Source organism: Mizuhopecten yessoensis, unplaced genomic scaffold (assembly GCF_002113885.1).
Source record: "Mizuhopecten yessoensis strain PY_sf001 unplaced genomic scaffold, ASM211388v2 scaffold11181, whole genome shotgun sequence".
In the NCBI taxonomy this organism is placed as follows: Eukaryota; Metazoa; Mollusca; class Bivalvia; order Pectinida; family Pectinidae; genus Mizuhopecten; species Mizuhopecten yessoensis.
In genome coordinates, this window is record NW_018408920.1 from 731066 (window position 1) to 749155 (window position 18090).

Consider the following 18090-nt stretch of genomic DNA (forward strand, 5'->3'; position numbering starts at 1 on the left):
TTACCCTTCACCAAAGGGTCACCATTAATAATCTAGCACTTACCCTTCACTAAAGAGTCACTTTTAATAATCTAACACTTACCCTTCACCAAAGGGTTACCATTAATAATCTAGCACTTACCCTTCACCAAAGAGTCACCATAAATAATCTAGCACTTACCCTTCACCAAAGTGTCACCATTAATAATCTAACACTTACCCTTCACAAAAGGGTCACCATTAATAATCTAGCACTTACCCTTCACCAAAGGGTCACCATTAATAATCTAGCCCTTACCCTTCACTAAAGAGTCACCATTAATAATCTAGCACTTACCCTTCACCAAACGGTCACCATTAAGTATCTAGCACTTACCCTTCACCAAAGGGTCACCATTAATAATCTAGCACTTACCCTTCACCAAAGGGTCACCATTAATAATCTAACACTTACCCTTCACAAAAGGGTCACCATTAATAATCTAACACTTGCCCTTCACAAAAGGGTCACCATTAATAATCTAGCACTTACCCTTCACTAAAGGGTCACCATTAAGTAGTAATCTAACACTTACCCTTCACCAAAGGGTCACCATTAAATAATAATCTAACACTTACCCTTTCACCAAAGGGTCACCATTAGTTATCTAGCACTTACCCTTCACCAAAGGGTCACCATTAAATAACTAGAATGTCTCCCCTTATTAGCCAATAGAAAAACTCTGGTACATAAAATTAACAAAGGGCCATATCGCTTTATATAGTGGGGCACGAGACCTGTATTTAGAATGTGACACTCCTACTCCCCAAGATACATTAAAACTTTAACAAGTTTGGTCAACGTAGGTGAAACTAGAACACTGTCAGGTCAGTAAGGGCCCCGCCTTGTGGCAATATATCCCCCATAATCATCAAAAAGCAATCTGCCCATATAGCAGAGCTTGACGTTTGACATTTGGACTTCAAAAGAAATTGCAAGCAAGCAAATTATACATTTTACATGTACTATGATGTGAGTCTTGTTTCCTTCCAGTTCCATATTTGCTGGGCTAACAGAAATGTAAATACCGGTGCAATACTCATTTGTTAGCTTTGATTTGTTTTATTTCACCTTAAATACCTCCCCAATCAAGAGCCAGGGTCAAAGTAAGAGATCCACTTTGTCTTTGACCTTTGGACCCAAATGACATTGACCTTTAACCTAGTGACCCTGATCTTTGGTCAGTTGACTCATTCTTCAATTCCGACCAACTTTGCTTCATAATGTCATAACAAAATGTTCATCAGTTAAAAATACAAAACTTGACCTTGACCTTGAACCTTTCGGAACCCGTATCCATGACCTTTGGTAAGTTGACTCTGTGTTAAGTTCTGAACAACTTTGCTTCATAATAACATACAAAAAATGTTCATCAGTAAAAAGATACAATATCTGACCTTGAAATTGACCCAGTGACCTTGACCTTAAGTCAGTTGACTCCTTTGTAAGTTCTGAACAACTTTGCTTCATAATGTCATAACAAAATGTTAATCAGTGAAAATATACAAAATTTGACCTTGACCTTTGACCAAGTGACCTTGACTTTGGTCAAATGACTCCTTGTTTAATTCTGACCAACATTGCTTCAAAGTGTCATAACAAAATATTCATCAGTGAAAAAATACAAACTTTGACCTTGACCTTTGACCTAGTGACCTAAACCTTGGTCAATTAACTCCTTGTTTAATTCTGACCAACTTTGCTTCAAAGTGTCATAACAAAATGTTCCCCAGTGAAAAGATACTGAATTTGATCTTAACCTTTGACCCAGTGACCTTGACCTTAAGTCAGTTGACTCTTTGTTAAATTCCAACCAACTTTGCTTCATGATGTCATAACAAGATGTTCATCAGGGAAAAGAAACAAAATTTGACCTTGACCTTTGACCCAGACCTCTGGTCAGTTGATACCTTGTTTGATTGAACGGACGGACGGATGAATTAGTATAGGGCACCCGCATCTTCGATGTGGGGCCCCAATAACATCGAAGTTATTCTGTGGACAAACTTCGGTATTAAAATTAGACAAAGGGCTATAACTCTGTATATAGAGATGCACGATACCTAATTCCAGTGCACTGCACACCTTCTGTGAGTGATGCAGGTATACTTCAAGTTTGATTAAGATATCTTTAATGGTTTAGAAGTTTTGCCGTGGACAAGCTTCGGTATTAAAAATAAACAAAGGGCCATAACTCTGTATATAGAGATGCACGAGACCTAATTCCAGTGCACTGCACACCTTCTGTGAGTGATGCAGGTATACTTCAAGTTTTATTAAGATATCTTTAATGGTTTAGAAGTTTTGCCGTGGACAAGCTTCGGTATTAAAAATAAACAAAGGGCCATAACTCTGTATATAGTGGGGGCATGAAATCTGATGTTGGTGTGAGAAATTCGGCCTTCCCAAGATATATCAGTATAGTAAGTATGGTCAACGTAGGTGAAATAACATAGAGCTTATGCTCTGGACAAACTTTGGTATCAAAATTAAACAAAGGGCCATAACTCAGTATATAGTGGGGCACGAGACCTAGTTCCATTGCACTGCACACCTTCTGTGGGTGATGCAGGTATACTTCAAGTTTGATTAAGATATCTTTAACGGTTTGAAATTTACGGGCCGGACAAGAATTTACTGAAAATGTGCACTTATTTGACCTCTGACCTTGAGGTGAAGGTCACAGTGACCTAATTCCAGTGCACTGCACACCTCCTGTGGGTGCACGTGATGCATGCGTACCTAAAGTTTCATCAAGATATCTTTAAAGGTTTAAAAGTTATGGCCCGGACAAGTCCGATAAGAAGAAGAAGAAGAAGAAGAAGAAGAAGAAGAAGAAGAAGAAGAAGAAGAAGAAGAAGAAGAAGAAGAAGAAAAAGAAGAAGAAGAAGAAGAAGAACCAGTACTAATACAATATGTCTCCCTTCATTCGAAGGGGAGACATAATAATCTAACACTAAGTTACCCTTCACCAAAGGGTCACCATTAATAATCTAATTAGGAACAATAAACTATCCCGATTGATCCACATGTACAAAAGCCAAGGTATTGGTTATTTTGGTGAATCATGTTGATCACATCTGCGAGTAACTCATACTATCTTAACACGCAAACAACATGATGCATAGTCTAATTGGTGCTATTTCCAATAATCCGACTGACTTTCTGGACAGTTATATCAAATTACCTTACTGGTTGTTTCATAAAGTTGAAAATGAATATAGGCAAAAATCAAGATTTTCCAACAAATGGTGTTCAAATTAGTACCACCACCTAGGCATTCTGCATAATGAAAGGGAAGCAAAGGAAAAACGTGTGAGTTGAAATGGCAAAACAAATCATCAATGATGTGTTTTATTTACTTCAAATCAAAAAATCTTTTTTTAATTCAATTCAATCATGTTTGTTAGAAAAAAAGCATTTATTTTATAGAAATTGGCTCATTTCTTTTAAGAACTTAAAAAGAAATTACTCAATGTGGAAAAGGTTGAAAAAACACTGCAACAGCACATCAAACGATGCTTTTATACAATTAACGACCGTTCAATTATATGAGATCACAATAAAATCAGAATTACGATTGGTCAGTTTGTTGTAAAAAATATTTTATTTTTTCTCCACAAAACCTGAAGTTCCACAGGTACAAAGTGTTCCCCACTGGTTGCAGGAACACTGCTCGAGGTTAATCTTGCAATTGTCAGTTTAAATTTGACATTAGTCTAGCTGTAGGAAATGATAATGATTATACATGTCCATAATTTAAACTGAAAATTCTCTGACAATGATCTATTACTAGTCTTTGCCTGTGACATTGTTCTAGAATCAAGCCAAAAGGTCTAATGGTCGCCCGTTTACATTCCATTTAGAAGTGAAGCAGCCTGTCAGTCTTTTCACACAGCTCCTCCTCCGTTAAAGGAAACCAGCTAAAGCCCATCCAATGGGAGACCTCTTTAGATAGACAGGGCTCACTGTCCAGAATGCCTCCCCCTTCCCTTATTGTGGAGGGAACAGACAGGCACACCCGGTTGTTATATAGTAACTGTCCTTTCTGTACATGCAGGTTCTGCAATTTGTCAGGCTTCATTGCAAGACACCACACAGCCTCACACGGCAAAGGAATGCCAGCCATGAATGTCCGCAGGTTTCTACACTGGCTGGCGAAGTAGTAGTAATCACATGGTAACGATTCCATGTCATCGTAAGGCGGCAGAGTGGGGTGCAGCATTGACAGGTGGGCAAATGTCTGTAAACTATTGGCGTATAACGCTGCTATGTTTCTCAACACATCCCTTGATAATGCATTTGGCACTTTCCTCAATGTGATAGACACTAAAAATGGGTTTGCAGCAAAGTCGTTTAGTCCTATTCTGATCTCATCAAAGATAAGATGCACTTCAAGGTCCCTCCTTCGTTTGATGTCGTACCAGCGTATGGGCGTCTTACCACTTGTCCATCCCTCTGTGTTTTGGTCTCGGACCAGGTACACATGTTTGAGATTCTGTTGGGACAGGTCCTGTAAGATGGCGGTACTAATGCTACTGTGCTCTGCTTTTAGTGTGTGTAGGCTGTTGAAAGGACTTAAGCCTTTGACAGGTCTGTGACAGTAGCTGTGTAGGGTAAACTCCAGCACATTTACCCTCTCACACATGGACACTTCTTGAATTACCTCGAAAAAAATACAATTTTTAGTTTCAATGTTTCTCGGACAGTCGTCCAAGCTACACAGTTCTACATGCCTTAATGATTTTTTACACAGATTTTTTAATGGTAATAAGTAATCTTCCCACTTCCCTTCGAAAGTGCAGAACATGAACTCGTGATAAATCCTGAGTGATTTGAGACTTGGACAACACTGGGACAGTTTATTGAGCAATTGCACACCATGGCTATTTTCTTGAACATCAAACACGGACAGTGCTATTGTAACATGCTGGAAATATTTCCCAAACTCTTCAATACACTTTTGCTGTTGTTTCCCCTCTTCGATGAAGGCACTGTTGAAACCATCTGGCAGCCCGATTGCCCAGTTGTTGAACTCCACAAAGGCCCATGAAAAGGAGGCGTGGAGCTCGTTGTGCCAGCTGGGGATCACTTGTCCTGCTAAGATCCGGTTCTCCCATTCCAGGAAGGACAGGATCCGACATCTAACAACTGCTGGCAGATTCACCAGCTGTTGGTTCCATGTTGCAGTTTTGTACGTATCTGGTGGATGTTCAACCTACAGAAGAGAAACTCAATAAAGATTTGCATGACCTATCACTCCAAAACATCGTAAACATGATTAAATCATAGACAGAAAGGTCAAATCCCATATCTATGTAACATCATGTAACAGTTAACCAATGTCTTATTATGTACACGCTTACTTATTACGATTATGTCAGAAATGCAATATTAATACATGTAATATGAAGTAACATGTATATCCATACATAAATGTAGCTCTATCCCAGGCATAGCATGTACTAATCTTCACTCAGAGAACTAGTTAATAATTGAAACACTGACAGTTTTCAATACTTTACCTCCAAAAGCAAGGCATTTATAGCTAGTATATAAGTTCAAAAAATTAAAAAGTGTATTAATATTTTTTCCGAGTTTTAGAATCAAATGATTAATATGTTATGCATTCAGTCTATTTGTATAAGTCAGAGCTAGTCACTAAATTAGGCTTCAACTTGGGTTGTTTCTGTCATTATGCATGATGATAACAGGGCAAAACGTATCTATTCTTTTAAGGAGTAGATTCCATATTTTTGGTTATTATGAAGAAATAGCTCCAATAGAGCCCGAGTAACTTTACCACAGACGCCAACATCTCTGTTGTATTTACTTATAATCAACAGAAGTTATCACCCCATAACCTGACCAAAGCAGCCATTCCTTACATTTGTATTTTTCCTGTGAATGGTTCTGACTATTTGATAAATTAGTGTGAGTATATTATATATACCTAGCAGATACAAATTTCATTTTCAAAACATTTTAACATCTAATAAGTTCAATAAAAGTAAAAGCCTGAAATTTGCATAAGCCTTGGTTAACTCCGCCCCCATCTACTGTAGATGAGGTCAAACAATTGTGTTACTACATAAAGGAAAAGCCACAGTGCAGTGTGACTGCAGGGATCCTTAAATGTTATGAGCACACCTTTAATAAAACCTGGATAGAATTGTTTTCAAATGTGAGGTAGCACTTAATTGCATTGCGACGTCACAATAAATATTTGAAGTTAGACTGTTATATTTTATGGATTTCATGTCAGTCTAGATCTTTTTGTAATATTAATATTTACAACAAAATTTGGCTTTGTGATAAACTGATGTTTCATAACTGATTTGAGTTTCATGAGATTTATGACTTGTCATGAATTTTTTGTTCATTTTAGTGCACCAGGGGTTCACTAATACAAAAGATATTGAAGTAAATCTTAATGCAGAAGCTATAGACCATAGATTTAAAACAAACTCCATAGGGTTTCGTTAGTTCGTGTCAACATGTCACATATCCTAGACAAATATATATGGCTCATATTAAGAAGCTGGTTAGAAATATTATGTAATATCTGAATACGTTTTTGAAAATAAATAATGAACGAGAAAGGAGTGCCGGTGTCATAAAAGGAACTTACCCTCGCACATCACAGATGCCATTTTAAATTGTTTATTCTGAAAACATGGTATTTTCAGAAATAAATGATTAAACTTTGCAAGTATTGTAACAACCTCATTTTAAAGACCTGGTTAATAAATTAGAAAGGAGTTTGTGTTTTAATGTGTCATGAAAGAAATAACCCTCATTACCGATCTTACATTTGCGACCTTTCAATGTTTGGTGTTTTCAAAACTTCATTATTCAAGTTTACGTTCAATGGAGCACTCCCAAACCGCAAGGAAATCTCATCTAGCTACGGGTTTAATATTACGTTGATTTTCGATGTTTTCTCACGGCATAATTATGTTTTGAAAAGGACAGGATTATTGAATGCAGCGAACCGTATATCCAATATGGCGCAGGTGAAGCGTAACTCGCGATATGACATCCGGTTACCGTGACCAATGGTAAGGTAAAGAGCATTAAGTTAATGCCAATCTCTGTAATATATACTTTTCTGATTCTACATTTCAAACCAACTTTTATCATTTTTGTTCTTCATCTTGGAATATTTGAAATAGCTGGCATTCATGCTGATATCTCAATATGTTAAGGGGTAAGAACAGTATTTTTGCTTCTCAACTGATGAAGCCCTGACAAACATATACGGCGCAGGGTCACTCAGGACATGTATCGCGTCGGGGGACATGAACTCAATTGGCACATTATTCGGCATATCTTTTACTTTTTGCAAATTAACATGCAAACTGACAACTCATCAAAACAATTAACATTTAAAAAAAACATTACATGAACATAAAACAAATATCAATGTCAAAAAATAAGTCAATCAAGTCTAGAGGACAGAGGTTATGTGTTCCTAATCATTAATATTTAAGTGAAATTGGCAATAATTACCACCAAGTTTCACAAGATCAGATATCGTCCATATATAGTTCAATTTCGTATCGGTTGGGGCGATAAAGACTTTTTGGGCGATATAGCTTTGGAAGTGAAACGGATTTTGATGCGAAAACAAAAATGAGCTGAAAATTAGGGCGATGTGGAAAAAAGTTGGGTCGAAATGGTCTGGGACGTAACGGTTTTAGGGCGAAACGTCTCTAATTCACTACGATGTCACCAAATGTAACGATTGTGCTGTCACCCATCCACCGCATCGCTGGAAAAGGTAGCTTTTTAGTAAGGTAGTCTTCCCTTAAATTTTTAGCTGTTGCACTAAAAGTTATAACGAGTTAAGTAACGCCAAAGCACACATTTCTTCATTTTAGTTTGTATCTTCATTTCAAATGAAAAATAACTTCTGGCTGACAAGTACATTGTACTAATATGTGCTATTTACACTTACACGATCACAGTTTTCTTGCATTTTTGTTTCAAAACGCAGCTTTTTCTATAAGGCGGAAACGTCTTTCTGTTGTCTAAAATTAAAAATGGACGCGTATTCCTGATATATTCTGTATTTAGCTAATAACTACAATAATAATACAATAGACGTATCACACATTCCATCGTTTCTATTTTAAAGTTTAATAAATGTTTAGTCCATTAGGTAGGTCTGTATTTTTTTAACAAAAAATAAGTATATATTCCGGAGTATATAGGACCTGTTCGGTTTCTTCTTACATATTGGAGTTGTTTTCGTATTTGAAGGCATCACTGTGAAAAGCATCATGTATCTTACAATCAAAGACAATATTTATCAAATTAAAATGATATCGATTGCAATAAATTATTTTTTTTTTTTTCAGATTGCAAATATCATATTCATTGTCTCAATCCGAAACTAAGAAAATAGCTTAGAATCCAAAATGGCAGCGGTGTTGCAAGGGCAGGTACGTGAAAAAAGTGTTTCATTGATATTGTATATTTGTTTCATAGCTGGTTTACGAATTTCGGTGTTTGATTTAACGTGAAATATATGTTGATTTGGTTTTGAAGACCAACTATATGTTATGACTCCGGAACTGCTGTAGATCATGCATAACACCATAGGAGCCTGAAGTTCTTTCAATAATGAATAATAATAATAATACAAAAAAATACCCCGAATATGCTTAAAAAATCATATTAGGGGAATTTTTTTTGTATTACTATTTTTATTCATTATTGACAGAACTTCAGCCTCCTATGTTGATACTGACCTATCTCAGTATCTGAAATGGCTAAGGCTATATTCGCCCGGCAGCCGGGTACCTAAAAGCATAAAGACTATATTTGCCCGGTAGCCGGGTACACATGTCAAATGACTATTCGCCCGGCAGCCGGGTACACAAAAGCAGAGAGACTATTCGCCCGGAAGCCGTGTAATATAATCTTGTCGGGTCGTACCCAAATTAAATCATTTGTTAAATAAACGTGGCAAGTAGACCCCAAGTAAGCTTTAGTTTGAAAGACGAGTCCGAATCACACAGAATATTTAAAAATCAGATAACCGACTGTGTAGCTATAGACTTGGGCGAGTTGACCAACATTTCCCCGAAGAAAGCAAAACGTACAATGCAAATGTCATACTTTTATTTAACGTTAGGGAATTTTATTGTCGGTGTGCATCATTTACCAGGTCTATCTAATTGTCTTTTAAAGTTCCAGTTGCTTAATTTTAATGTTTTCCAGTTATTTTTCCAGTGTCATAGCTGCGGGGTGAATAGTCTTTCGCGCTCTCGGTACCCGGCAGCCAGGTAAATAGTCTTTCGCGTTTTCGGTACCCGGTAGCCAGGTAAATAGCCACTCCCATCTACAGAAACTGGCATACCTCACAAAAAAATTGTGGAAATCGAAAATGAATTGCAATTGCAATACTTCATAGTGTACTGATTAAGTTTCATAAAAATAGGTAAAAAGTAGGAGTGCTTCGGACAAACTCTTGTGTACACAAGTCGAAGGGGCGTAACAAGCGAAAAATGGTCGAAATTGAAAACAAATGAAACACAAATGAAACACAACTACCTAGTTGTGTATCAGGTCGGTGAAAAGGATAAGTAGGAGTGCTTTTGACAAACTCTTGTCTACAAATAGATACCCATGTGACCCTGACTCTAGTAAAACAACTTTGTTGCAGGGGGTATAATGATGGTAGCATGGGAGTATTCATCTCTTCATGTACAGAAAGTGTATACCGGGTATATATTAATGAGGTGGGGATTGTTGTTTATCATTCTGAAGTTATAATCTAGCACCAAGTCACGAAAGGAAAGGCATGGGTGTATTTGTCTATTTATGACCAATAAGTGTATAGTATATTGGTATGGGATGGGTTTGGGGATCTCAACTGTTATTAGTTATGGTCCAACCCCCCTCAAGACAGGGTCAGATCCTGGACCAATCAATTTGTATGTTCTTTTCTCATGTCTAGCAAGAATTCAGTATTTGTGGTATAGGGTATATGTGGTGGGAATCTCTACCCTTCCTGCGTTATCATCAAGGACAAACTCACCAGGGGAAGTGCCGAACTCCAGGGACATTTGTGGTATCACGGATGTGTTCATCTTCTCATGCAAAACTAGTTTATATATGGTTATGGGGTGGTGATCTCCACTGTTTCCAAGTTATAACCTAGAACAAAGTCTCCAGTGCCACAGCAGGACCCCTAATGCGTTCATGATACCACGGATGTCCCCAACCTAAAGGGCATTTTTAAATGGTACAATGATCAATGTGTGGGTCTCTAGAAGCCAAGCAAGTTTGTATCTTAAGTTGTACTCTTGGACAAAGTCACCAGCGGCAGGGCCCCATAGCAAGAACATTCATATATAAGGTACCATTAAGTTAAGTTAGCTGATAGATGCAGCAATAAGTTTGCCTTTTTTGTCCATATCCAAGATATGATGTTGAAACTGATCTATATTTTACTCGTCGAACAGTTTCTATTTGTTCAACATATCAATTATCCTGCATGATGCAGTTGTACTAGTTTCGTATCAATCCATTGATGTGCACCATGGATGTATACGTCTCGTCATGCCCAGCAAGTGAATATGATTATGGGGTGGGGATCTCAACCAGACTAAATTAATATCAATGCAAAGACCAAGTCACCATGTGTGCGCCAGGCCCCTGAGGCACTGTCTCTTTATGCCCAGTTATATATAGTTTTGTATATAAACCGGTACATGTACATATTATTCAAACGATACTTAGTCTGATTTTAAATTGGACCGATTTCACTTGCGTAAAATAATTAAGGCCGTTTTCATGTCGGGCGCTGTAATTGATGCTTTCTTCGCAGGGTAACCTATTTTGACGGGTAACAGGTTACACGTGGTTGTACTATAGCTATATGAATAACATCAGACAAACCAACCCATGTTCTGACACCATGCCATTGCTTATAGCCCTAATCATAACTTCATTCGGCCTTTTTCTGGGGTGTACTTTCTGAAAGAATTGGTGTCGGAATAGACACTGAACGACTTCTGCCTTCGTTGTTCATATCCATTCACAATAAAGAGAAGCGTATATTGATGTATGTGTAGTAACAGAACACTATAATGATAATGTTATCATTTTCTTTTACGATTTTATTGCAGTACAACAGTCTAAACCAAGTTTTACGGGATCGGAAATGTGACCAGTATGTTATATGGTGACTGCGTAATTCGTAACACTCGACGACTCTTGTTTAGTCTCATTAAATAAAAGGATATAGGTATTCAGACAGCTTATGAATACTCATTTTAAACATATGAAAGTGTTTGTAAAAAATAAAATGTGTGTAAAAAAAATATTCTGAAACTGCGGTGTACGAGGAAGAACTGGATGTCGGTCGAGGCATTTTACCAAATAACACTCAAAAGAAACAAGCGGAATGAAGCGAAAATTTAATCAGGCAGAATTCAAGTACCTGGTAGGTAGTGGTATAAACATGATGCATATAAACATGTACCATCATTAATAACAAAGAGACCTCTCGAATGCACGCTGAAAGTATTTGAGAAAATAACTAAACCAAATATGTAAGACAACTCGTCCCACAAAATCATATATGATATTATGTTGCATAACAGGACGAGTTGTCTTATTTCCTAATTTGTGCATTTTCGATTTCTGATGGACCCGAAAAATTAACAACACTTTGTCATGACCATTGGTCGTTCATTCCTAAAAGGTTGAAGTTAAATCGGCCCCTTAGAACTTGACTTTAAGTTTGAAATAGTATTTTCAAAATGCTGGCATTGGCGGCTATATTGGATTTCTGATGGACCCGAAAAATAACAACACTTGGTCAGGGAGATGTCATTAACATTCCAAAGAAATATAAATGGAATCCCTTCAACAGTATTTGACTTTAAGTTTGAAATAGTTTTTCAAAATGGCGGCATTGGCGGCCATATTGGATTTCTGATGGACCCGAAAAATAACAACACTTGGTCGGGGAGATTTCAGTAACATTCCCAGGAAATTTAAATGAAATCCCTTCGACAGTATTTCAGCTTAAGTTGAAAATGTAAAATGTTAACGGACGACGGACGACGGACGACGGACGACGGCGGACGAAGACGGATAGCAATAGGTCACTTGAGCTAAAGCTCAGGTGACCTAAAAAAACATCAGCACTAAAATTGGCATATACATGATGAAGTGGACTATGTGGGCGTCATAATTTTTCAAAAAAGTAATCGAATTTGGTTTGAGACTACAGTTTTGGGCATTTACAAATCTGTGTCTACACAACAAAAGCTAGCTTTTCATGTAGTTTATTTATGTACTCAGCACATGTGTAAATATTGTGAAAAATCCACCGAAATGACCTATGCTAAAACGTGAGTATTTTTGTTACAGAGTAGGCGATATTCAATTTCAGACAGGTTTTAAGAAAAAAAATGTACTTGCGGGGGTCAAATTTTGGGTTAAAAATCATAAGTTTTTGCATATTTTGGTGGGTTTTTTTATGTGGTAATCATGGTTTTCACAAGTCCGAAATCTGGGGAAAACAGTTTTTGAAAAAAAAAACAGTCTTCTAAACAAAATGAAATCAAAATGTAGTTTATAAATATGTATATATATGTAGGTGTGTTGTGCAGGTTAAATTCACTATCCATGTTTATGTGAGACATGCCCTTTATATTTAGGGTCAAGCCATTTCTACTGTACACTGATACCTAGTTTGTTACATACTCGAACTGTGCCGTTCAAATACATGTTTTAAACACTCCATTAACATGTCAAAATAAAACTATGGAATTGTGCCGTGTTGGTAATTTACATCGGCCTGATGTTTTTTTTTTCCTTACACGATTTATATTTCAAAATAAAACTATGGAATTGTGCCGTGTTAGTAATTTACATCGGCCTGGTGTTTTGAAATACATGTTTGTTATGTACATACTATAAAACGGCCGTGTTTGTAAGTAACTTCGACCAGTTGTTTTGAAATACTTGTTTGTTACATACTCGAACTGTGCCGTGTTCGTAATTTACTTCGACCTGGTGTTTTGAAATACGTGTTTGTTTTATAATCGATTAAAGGGGCTGGTCGAGGAAAAATGTCATATTTGCTAAAATGGCATACACATGTTTAAAATACCTTATGAAATATACCGATTCAAATTTTGCTGAAATTCACTCCCTAAGAGTAAAAATTATAATTATATTAAAGAAATCCTAATTCGTCACCTGACAGTCTATAACTCTCGAGTGGCCCAAATCAGTGATGTAATTTTACCGCACGCGCGTCATCAACAAGGCCAAATGTAAACATCGCGGCGAAAGAAAAAGATGCATGCACAAGTCACGACAGGTACGAGGTATCAATACCGTTATAAATAACAACAACATATAGGTAGGAATACTACACTTGCATCATACATGACCTTTTAAAACTATTATTTACATATAGTATTGCTGTCTTGTCCGCTAGTTGAGTCCGACATGGCACATGACGGGGTGCTATTGTTGTTATTTTCACTGCCTTACTTTCGAAACAACCACGTGACATATAATAAATAGATCTGCGCTAAATGAACGCGGGGCTTCCCCTAGATTTCAGTGGTCAAAACTGGACATTGCAAGCAGAACTCGACCATCATAATGCCGAGGTATTGCTTTTGGAAGGCCAGAGAACGCATTTAGACCCATTTATTTTGTAATTTTTTCCCCGACCAGCCCCTTTAATATATCAAAGTAAACTATAAAACTGTGCCGTGTTTGTAATTTAATTCGACCTAGTGTTTTTAAATACATGTTTCAAACACTTGATTAATATATCAAAATAAAACTGTGCCGTGTGTGTAGTTTACTTAATGTGTCATGAAAGAAATAACCCTCGTACATCAAAGCCGCCATTCTAACTTGTTTATTCTTAAAAACCGGTATTTTCAGAGCTTAATTATCAAACTTTGCAAGTTTTGTAACAACCTAATTTTGAAAACCTGGTTAGAAATATTATCAAATAATGGATTTCTGAAGACTTTTTTTAAAATTGTCTAAAGAACAAAAACGGAGTTTTTGGATTATTTCGTTTCAGTTCTTCATCAGTGTTTGCTGTAATGTCTCTGATAGCATTCTATATATACAAATCATTGTCAAACAAAAACATCAGATAAAACAAATTTATTCTGAATATAAAAGTGAAATTCTTAAAAAAAGTATCCGCCACCTAATGTCCATGATGATAATATGATTGACTTCAAGTTAGTGTCAAGGTTAAAGATAAAACAAGGTAAATAGACAAAATTAGTATGGCACTTAAAATCTCATTCAATAGAACTCGATCAATCAAACATTCAATACTTTCTTGATCACTGCAAATCAATTTAATTTCGTCACGAAAACTTTACAAACAGGGTTCTTTATAATTGAATAATTAATAATTTATGCTTTAAGGCGTGACAAGTGTCTATGTCGTTTACAAGAATACACGTAAGGGGAGATATGCAAATTCTCTAAATCAGTAGGTGTGGGCGGAGTTAACCAAGGCATACTGTATGCAAATTTAAGGCTTTCACTTTTAATGAACTGATCAGACGTATATGAATTATTTTTGATCAATCTATGATTACTCGCGCTCACCCAAAATAACAACACCTTGTAAGGATCATGAGTCGATCATTCCTACCAAGTTTCAGTTAAATAGGCCCAGTTGGACTTGACTTTAAGTTTGAAGTAGTTTTTCAGAATAGATGCCGTGGTGGCCATATTGGATTTCTGATTGACCCGAAAAATAACAACACTTTATCAGGACCACGAGTTGATCATTCCTACCAAGTTTTAGTTAAATCATCCCAATAGAACTTGACATTAAGTTTGAAATAGTTTACAAAATGGCCGGCCGTGGTAGCCATCTTGGATTTCTGATTGACCCGAAAAATTTAACACTTTATCAGGATCATGAGTCGATCATTCCTACCAAGTTTCAGTTAAATCGGCCCAGTAGAACTTGACTTTAAGTTTGAAATAGTTTTTCAGAACAGATGCCGTGGTGGCCATATTGGATTTCTGATTGACCCGAAAAATAACAACACTTTATCCGGAACACGAGTTGATCATTCCTACCTAGTTTCAGTTAAATCAGCCCAATAAAACTTGACTTTAAGTTTGAAAGTTCAGGTGACCTAAAAAGTAGTCTGCATGGTTTCTTATTACTGTAAAATAATGTTTCACGTGCATTGTTATAGTTATCAAATACAAACATTACCCAAACCTATCACGTGAACATTCACAATATGAGCAACAAGAATAATTAAATAGAAACTGATTTCTGATTGACCCGAAAGATAACAAGACTTTATAAGGACCACGAGTTGATCATTCCTACCAGGTTTTAGTTAAATCAGCCTAATAGAACTTGACATTAAGTTTGAAATAGTTTTTCAAAATGGCCGGCCATGGTAGCCATCTTGGATTTCTGATTGACCTAAAAAAATGACATTACTTTGTCAGGATCACGAGTCGATCATTCCTACCAAATTTCAGTTAAATCGGCCCAGTAGAACTTGACTTTAAGTTTGAAATAGTTTTTTTCAGAATGGATGCCGTGGTGGCCATATTGGATTTCTGATTGACCCGAAAAATAACAACACTTTATCAGGACCACGAGTTGATTCAGCCCAATAGAACTTGACATTACGTTTGAAATAGTTTTTCAAAATGGCCGGCCGTGGTAGCCATCTCGGATTTCTGAGTGACCCGAAAAATAACAACACCTTGTCAGGATCATGAGTCGATCATTCCTACCAAGTTTCAGTTAAATCGGCCAAGTAGAATTGACTTTAAGTTTGAAATAGTTTTTCAGAATGGATGCCGTGGTGGCCATATTGGATTTCTGATTGACCCGAAAAATAACAACACTTTATCAGGACCACAAGTTGAACATTCCTACCAAGTTTTAGTTAAATCAGCCCAATAGAACTTGACATTACGTTTGAAATAGTTTTTCAAAATGGCCGGCCGTGGTAGCCATCTTGGATTTCTGAGTGACCCCAAAAATAACAACACCTTGTCAGGATCATGAGTCGATCATTCCTACCAAATTTCAGTTAAATCACCCCTGTTGAACTTGACTTTAATTTTGAAATAGATTTTTCAAAATGGATGCCGTGGTGGCCATATTGGATTTCTTATTGACCCGAAAAATAACAACACTTTATCAGGACCACGAGTTGATCATTCCTACCTAGTTTCAGTTAAATCAGCCGAATAGAACTTGACTTTAAGTTTGAAAGCTCAGGTGACCTAAAACGTAGTCTGAATGCTTTCTTATTACTGTAAAATAATGTTTCACGTGCATTGTTATAGTTATCAAATACCAACATTACCCAAACCTATCACGTGAACATTCAACAATATGAGCAACAAGAATAATTAAATAGAAACTTTAAATAACTGATTATTACAGCGAAAGAAGCTTTCAAATTGACTAAAGAATCTGAATAATTAAAACATGAATTTAATGAAGTGCTAAAAGTAATAGTAACTGAAATAAATGAATATTGTTGAAAAATAAAAATGCTATTTTATCATCATAAATGAAGGAAAGACATCTCTTTATGTTTAAGTCAATCAATCTATAATATCGATCTGATTGTCAGTATCACAGGTGAGAGGAGTAAGTTTATCCATTAGGTCGTAGAGGTATTAAAACATCAAACAAACGTAAAACAGCTATTGTTATTCTGAACTACTCTTAGACGTTATGAAAGACAAATATATAAATAAGCCATATCATCACTGCAAAATAAAATGAGGAACGGTAAATCAACGAGTAAGTGTGCATGTCATTATACATATACATATAAATACATATGGGGCAAAGAAGTAATTCCAACAGTGTGGACAAGTCTAGGTTGTCAAATTTTCGCTCCTTTTTCAAGACACAGTGAAACAGAACAGTTACATGTACATATACATCATATTACAAGAAGATAGAATTGATATATTATAATTGAAAATATAGCTATTATATAATAATGCACACGTATAAATACATATATATATAAAAAATATATATATATTTCTGTTGAGTATTATACTGCCGATATCATAATCACAGTAAAATACCCTTATGATGTGTTGCTGTGTAACTGCCGTTTGACATATCTTTGAAAAAGTGAAACTTTGTATTTTTCCTTTACTCTGATAATATTACTGTACATGCTTGGCTTAAAGCATATTACATGAAAAAAGAGAAAGAAGAAAAATCTCTCTTGGCCTTTACTGGTCACGTGACACGTACTGAAGTGGAAATTGAAAATGTCAATTCGTAATAAATCCAGCATCGCTCGTATTTGATCTACAAGTCTACCGAACGATACTCTGTGACAAATCAAAACTAAACATAACATTTTCGTAATTGTGACTTGTAATTTAATTTCTTAATGGATTTCGGCTCAGTTAAATGGCAAAGTTATATTTAAGTTGAAATTAAAATATGTGAACTCCATTGTTCGGTAAACAATAGCGGCTTTCACGAACAGTTTGAGGGCAAAATGGTAGTTGATGTTTTAAACTTAAGTTTACACGCTCGTAATAACTCGCGTCCGCGTAAAAAGTGTGAGAAAGCGCGGAAACATCACCAATATGGATTTACCACATTTGAAGTACATAACCTTTCTGAAAATGGTTATTAAAAAATTTGAGCAAATAAGGCAAAAATACAAAAATACCAACACAAACAAATCGAGATACAAAATCGTTACGAAAGATGGGCCTAAGTAACACTATACCAAACAGAAAAAAACCCCATCATGAGCCCAATAAAACCTAGAACGTAAACCTACACTCCCGTGCTCATTTAAGGGTCACAACGTTCCCCTCTCTATTTCTACTCTTAATGCATTTTGACATTTTTGTAAGGAATTTTAACAAAGACAATAGTAAACAAAAATACCATCAATGTTATAGTAAACAAAAGTACCATCAATGTTTTCTCTATATATTTCCAAATTCCGCGACAACGAACTTGAACCTTCAAATCCAAGATAACTGATACGCGTGTTTTTTTTTTCTTGATCAGTCTCAAA

The 18090-nt window shown here is 36.2% G+C and overlaps 2 protein-coding genes across 2 annotated transcripts in view; one reads left to right on the top strand and one right to left on the bottom strand.

Annotated features, from left to right (window-relative positions):
• Positions 1-3603: 3603 nt before the first annotated feature.
• Positions 3604-8060, bottom strand: LOC110440411. The gene is made up of 2 exons (XM_021483472.1): positions 7980-8060; positions 3604-5237 (listed from the first exon to the last, which is right to left on the bottom strand). Exons 1-2 carry the CDS (start codon positions 7998-8000, stop codon positions 3882-3884), a joined length of 1377 nt encoding a protein of 458 aa, XP_021339147.1. The 5' UTR covers positions 8001-8060; the 3' UTR covers positions 3604-3881.
• A 334-nt stretch (positions 8061-8394) lies between these two features.
• The window catches only part of LOC110440412, a 63279-nt gene continuing 53583 nt past the window's right edge, over positions 8395-18090 (top strand). Inside the window, exon 1 of the mRNA XM_021483474.1 lies at positions 8395-8466. Coding sequence (XP_021339149.1) covers positions 8443-8466 — 24 coding nt within the window. The 5' untranslated portion in view covers positions 8395-8442. The remainder of the gene's footprint in view (positions 8467-18090) is intronic.

Coding starts and splice junctions, on each gene's coding strand:
- LOC110440411 (XM_021483472.1), bottom strand. CDS start 8,000: ATGCAAGAAAACTGTGATCGT. Junction 5,238..7,979: donor TGCAAGAAAACTGTGATCGT/GTAAGTGTAAAT, acceptor TCTCTTCTGTAG/GTTGAACATCCACCAGATAC.